This window comes from Dendronephthya gigantea, unplaced genomic scaffold (assembly GCF_004324835.1).
Source record: "Dendronephthya gigantea isolate DGI-Jeju-01 unplaced genomic scaffold, DenGig_1.0 000090F, whole genome shotgun sequence".
Classification (NCBI taxonomy): Eukaryota; Metazoa; Cnidaria; class Anthozoa; order Malacalcyonacea; family Nephtheidae; genus Dendronephthya; species Dendronephthya gigantea.
In genome coordinates, this window is record NW_021163100.1 from 886,923 (window position 1) to 892,951 (window position 6,029).

The 6,029-nt window shown below is 35.0% G+C and overlaps 1 protein-coding gene across 1 annotated transcript; it reads left to right on the forward strand.

Moving 5' to 3' along the window:
• The first annotated feature begins 619 nt into the window (after nucleotides 1-619).
• LOC114533454 lies at nucleotides 620-5,728 on the forward strand. Its single transcript, XM_028554972.1, has 4 exons — nucleotides 620-719; nucleotides 2,150-2,465; nucleotides 5,020-5,300; nucleotides 5,648-5,728. The coding sequence occupies exons 2-4, from the start codon at nucleotides 2,179-2,181 to the stop codon at nucleotides 5,704-5,706; spliced, it is 627 nt and encodes a 208-aa protein (XP_028410773.1). The 5' UTR covers nucleotides 620-719; nucleotides 2,150-2,178; the 3' UTR covers nucleotides 5,707-5,728.
• Nucleotides 5,729-6,029: the final 301 nt, after the last annotated feature.

Here is a 6,029-nt window from a genome sequence, read left to right on the forward strand (position 1 = left end):
CATTAACAACATTGTTAACAATACTGTTCCCAGGGTGCAGCACAACATTGTTCACTCATGATGTGACAACCTGATCAATTTTTGGCCGTTTACATGATGTTAACGTTTTTTTTGGATCGTGCATGCTTAACACTATAGTGACGGTTTCTATTCGTAGATTTGAATTATAAAAATAAATATAACTATAAAATATTGTTTCGATATTGAATAAATATATACTACCATCCTTATTCAGGTAATTAACTTCGTTTAAAAATTAATTGTACAGCATAAATATGTTTTGAATAATGCTGAATCCAGTGCTGATTCTTACTGTTGTAATTGTTAGTAGAATCATGCACTTGAGACGCTTTTTGTTTGTTCATTATTTTTACGCTTTCAGAAATATGAGGGTCAGACATTGATATTGTACTGGCATATTTGCTTCGTGCATGATAATATCTTTAACCACTTTTCACCTGGTTTATTAATAATTCTGAAATCGCGTGCATGCAAATTTCGTAACAAACTCGCCGAGTGCTTTAATTACCAACGTAGGGCTCTTGTCACGCACATGTCATCTCGAGTATGTTAAAAACAAGCCACAACACCATCATAGACGTGCGCTTCAACAGTTCCATGCATTTTTTATGGTCTGGTACGTTGGATATATAAATGTGTTAAAACAGATCAGAAAGATCACTGGATCGAAGGTATTACTCCTGAAATACACACATAAGGTAGGCACATTGTTTTATAGCTTGAGGTGATTAGATATAACAGCTAGAATGGGCAGTGCATATATTTCCATTCACAGTGCATCCATGCAAACCTCAATAGACATATATATTAAATAGAATAATGCTGGATCATTCCCTCTAACTAGCGGTATGTAGTATTTCAAGGCGACCTATATAGTATTTTCGCTAAATATAGTAGATCTTTAATTCCAATTTATTTCAATATTCATGCATAGTTTAACCAAAATTTATATATAATTATATGTTATATATATTATAGCCATAATTATAGACATTATATAGTTATATTTTGCAAATTATAGAGCAATATGTATGGAGCACCGAATTATTTTGCAAAAACAAAATACTGTGTAATTTATAGATATTATTCTAATATGAATCATGCACCCCCACTTCCCTTGTAGTGACTCTTGGATAGCATTTAGATCCTCCACTACTGCTTCTAGCAGTTTCAGTTAGCAATTTTACCTAATCGTGATCCTGCTTTGCTTTAACTTCTGGACTATATCAGTCAAACAATTTGATTAAAATCTACTGAATAACACATTTAGAAACATATTGAATGGGATTAACATTATTTATTGGCATGGACTCGGCCATAATTATACTGTAACGTCAATGCAATGTCACAAAATTATTGATTAACATGCACTAATTACCGTATAGCTATACGCCATCGTTGTCGATAATTTTAACCGATCGTTTTTTTGCTGATTGATATTCCTTGTTTTGCTACTTAGCAAATTGATAATAGCTATATCTCCAACTGTCTCTACTATTTATGCACTTCTCAGTTTTTCAGTAATAAGATATATACTGTAGTGACTTTGCTTTTTACAAACTTTATAAGCTTCAAAATATGAATTGGGATCCAGTTTCACTGCTTTTTTTTGATATAATCCCTTTGGTACAATATATTACTGCTAGCCTTTCTTTTCTAATATACATAGCGTGTATAGGTCAGCAACGTGAAGGAATACATTCAACCCACTTTTGGTTTCCTAATTTCAAGGGAAATTGCCAATCATTCTTTCGTATTTATTTATAGTCTTTTCCATTTTATAAAAGGGGCGGTCTTTAGAATATCTATCCTAATCGATCTATTATTTCGTCTATTTTTTACAAATCAGCACCGGTACAATCGTGCTGCCGTGGGTGGAATATTAGGATATCAAGGTGCGGAATATTATATGAAAAATTAGGCTGTTTTGATTCTTGAAAAATATATTTTAGATTAATCTCTAAACTTGAACACATGGACAGAATCATTATCATCTTGAAAATGAATTTGTAAAAAAGAAAAAGTTTTGGTTGTTACAATTGAGTGAACAAAATCCAATCGCTGGTCACGTAGTGATATCGTATCTGTTCTGAAATAATTTCATAAAACACGCTTTCTGTCTTTTTAGCTTTTACCTGTAAGCAACATACTCTTGTGATGCGGGCTCTCATTATTGAAACAGTTATTTTAATGCAATTACTTCAGCTAAGTACAGTTCTTAGCTGTTGTGACATTGCCAACTGGTGGGATAGTTTTAACCTCGCTGGGTTATCTGAATGCCTCAGAGACCGTACCTACATCAAGGGATTATGGAGAAATGAACAACGAGACACTCAAAATCTCTTTCTTATTGAAGAAGCGAAATGCTGCGATGCAGTAATACAAGATTACACATGGAAATCATCTTCGTGCCAAAATGCTAACTGGCGATACACATTGGACGGGTAATGAACTTTATTAATTGCAATGTTTGCCGAAACGTCACCAGGTTTAGTCCTTCAGACCAATTGCGCTAAAAAACTGAAATTGATGCATCCGTTCGAAAATATCCTAGAAAGTGAGTGTGCTTTTAAAAAATCATGACGTCCTACGCGATTTTGAAATCGTGGCTCGTGAGCGTGAGACCTTGTAACGTCGAGTGTCTTTAATGTTAGGCTGAATTCATTCTTCAAATGGTCTCTTGATTCTAAAGAAAGTGCTTTTCATGTTGTTATAATTTTTCAAACCCATCTAGGAAAATTGAAAATACCCCAAAAACGTCATCGTGAGAAAAGATAATTGTTGACACTGTGTTACTTCATATTAGGCACCTTCTACAGTTTGATTCGTTGTCGAAAAAGTTACACGCACGTGAAATATTCGCGACTATACGTACAAAACTAAGGAAACTCCTTTTTGTGGGAAAATAGTGAAATCGTTTTAAAAGTAGCATTACATAGATAGATAGATTTAATTACGATAACACATGGCAGCCTATAAGGCTGAATTGCGTGCTATGATTTACATGGATTAATAAAAAAAATTAATTAATTTTTACTCTATTTACACATAAATTTTGAAAATACAAAATTGTAGGATAAAATTACGCTAACATAATAGTTAAAAAGATCTAGAAATTATATTTTATCATTAAAATGTCTAACGCATGAGGGTATAAAAGTGTTTTTAAATCTATTTGTCTTGGTTTTTGGAAGGACAAAAGTTCTTGAATGTCTCAGATTGTAATTTGAAAGGCATCTAGGTGGTATGATATCGTGCATGTTACCCTCAGGTGTTGTGCTGACTTCAGTAAAAAGTTTCTCGCATGCATCGACACGCCTGTCACTCAGAGTTTTGATGCCACATTTAGATAAGCTATCCGTATAACTCATCTGTGGATAGATTATGGATAGAACACGCTTTTGAATCCGTTCCAGGGAGTTTGACAAATAAGAGGGTAGAGCAAAGTGGAATACTTGGCAGCTAAATTCCATAACTGGTCTGATGCAGGTGGTGTAGAAGTTTATAACATCAGTTTCAGGGACGTGGGCCCGTTTCAATTGAATGATAAAATAGATGCGTTTGTTGGCTTTCTTAATAATGTTGTTAATATGTTGGTTCCACTTTAGATCACTGGTTATTGTCAATCCTAAGATTCTGGCATGCTTGACTACTTCGATATGACCTGAGTTAATCTTTAGGCGAGGGAATTCTTTCTCAACTTTAGTGAAACTGATTACGATTTCCTTGCACTTCAAGGTATTTAGTTGCATCTTATTTTCTACCGACCAGTTTTGAACGCAATCGACTGCATCTTGAATATTACTGGATGAGTCTCTATGAATGATTTCTGATGCAGTAGTATCGTCAATGTATTTCCAACGCTCGAAATAAGGAGGGCGGAGGTCATTTATCATAAGAATAAACATCCAGGGTCCCAGTTTGGTTCCCTGAGGGACACCGGAAGGGATATCAATCCATTCAGACTTACAATCTCTTGCTAATTTCACTCGTTGTTGTCTGTTCACGAGGAAGTCGACCACCCATCGCTTGATGAAAGTTGGCATAGGTAAATTGATGACTTTTTTTGCCAGAATTTTGTGGTCAATCAGGTCAAAAGCCTTTTTGTAATCAAATAATACCACTCTTACTGCATTACCTGTTCCATCAGTGGCTTGAGACCAAGAATGAATCATAGAAATTAAAGCTTTGGTAGCAGAAGATCGAGGGATGCCACCAAATTGAAAGGGATCTATTACCGTAAGCACAGCTGGGGCGAAGTATTTTTCCACGACAAATTCCTCCGCAAGCTTAGATAGGACAGGTGTTAACGATATAGGTCTAAGGTGTTTGTTTATGTCCTTAACAGGTTTCTCCTTTGGAATGGGTGTTATATTAGCCTGTTTCCACGACAAGGGAAGCTTCTTTTGTCTGTAAGAGGAATTCAATAGGTTTGATATAGGGGGGGCAAGGATTTCGGCATAATCACGAAGAATCCAGTTTGGAATGTCATCGGGACCTGGGGCTTTGGATGGATTTAGGCGTTTCAGTTTTTTAAACACAATTTCAGTATCAGTCAGGTTCATATCTAAATCTGGTGGATCGTCAGGGATTCCTTCGAACAGGATTTCTACGTCTGAGGCATCTAATGGACTGTAAAAATTCATTGGTTCTAATAGGCTATTGTTGATTAAATCTGAGAAACCTTTATGTGTTAGAAGTTCTGTATCCTCGAATGAAGTTGATTCAGCAGGCAGCTGGTTACTGGTTTCATACCTGAAATACGTTTAACTTCCGACCACCATGATTTCGGGTTGGACTTTTTTAGATTGGCAACTCTGGTAGCAAAATATTTTCCCCTATAGGATTTCCTCATTCTGTTCACTCTCTCTCTCACTCTACTCACCCGAATGCCTTTGTCGCCTGCAAGGAAGTGCATGCCTGAACAACCGCCACGCAGTTTTATTATAAATATTTTTACTTATTAATTATAATAGTGATTTCTGTCAATTCTTCCAGCATCAATGTATGGGCAAAATGTCCCCGTGGCTACTTTCTGAGAGGCTTCACAATAAGTATGGCAGTTGGTTTAAGCCATATAGAAGAAGCAAAATGCTGCCATCCACAGACTCACCCAAACGAATACGGGGACTGCTACGAGGAAGACGTTTCAATTTCGTTCGACAATAAAGGTTGGAGTGAATGCAAACGGCAAGGCTACTACATGGCTGGATTCTACAAAGGGACTTGCGATGGCATTAACTGCATCGAAAAGTTCTACTGTTGTCAAATGAAACATTGTAAGTAATTTAATATAGCACATAATTATTTATATTTAAGGCACCCTTTCCGTATTATGTTTAACATGAGTTAGCCGAGATGGGGTTGAGCAGAGGGAGTAGCTAATATAGTTATTCTGTGTAAGAAACAGTACAAAATGTAAGGCTTGAATTTGAATAAGAAATATTCAATTGTACATAGGGTACCAAAGTAGATAATGCTATATCAAATTTATAATGCTATATCAAATTTATAGGAATATATCAAAGGGTGTGGCATATACCTTCTATATCGTATATCGCGTCTTATTGTATTTAAAAACTATAATAATTTATTAATAAACAATCAATATTTAATTTTCCTTCAGATGGTAATACAATTATTGGGAAGAGAAGTGCAAGATTCAGGAAAATTTTCAACCTTTAAATTTATTGTGTATTAAGATTCCAAAGTCCTAGAACTAGAAAAAGGGGTTATCGTTAGTTTTCCATGTAATTGTGATAGAAATAAATATAGAAAAGTGTTAAAAAAATGGATAGGTTGTGTCATTTTGTGTTGAAAATACGGTAAAGCTAATGTCTATTTGTGTCAAAATTATGAAAAAATTAGGTCGTTTAATGGCTATATAGGTGAAAAAAAATCAATGAAAAACTTGCCGGTGATTTTTTCAGTTTTCAGTCCAAAGTTGCATAGTATTCTTCAATTCAAACGCTTAATATTGAGATCAAGTAATTAATATTTATTTCTTG

Coding starts and splice junctions, on each gene's coding strand:
- LOC114533454 (XM_028554972.1), top strand. CDS start 2,179: ATGCGGGCTCTCATTATTGAAACAGTTATTTTAATGCAATTACTTCAG. Junction 2,466..5,019: donor TGGCGATACACATTGGACGG/GTAATGAACTTT, acceptor CAATTCTTCCAG/CATCAATGTATGGGCAAAAT. Junction 5,301..5,647: donor CTGTTGTCAAATGAAACATT/GTAAGTAATTTA, acceptor ATTTTCCTTCAG/ATGGTAATACAATTATTGGG.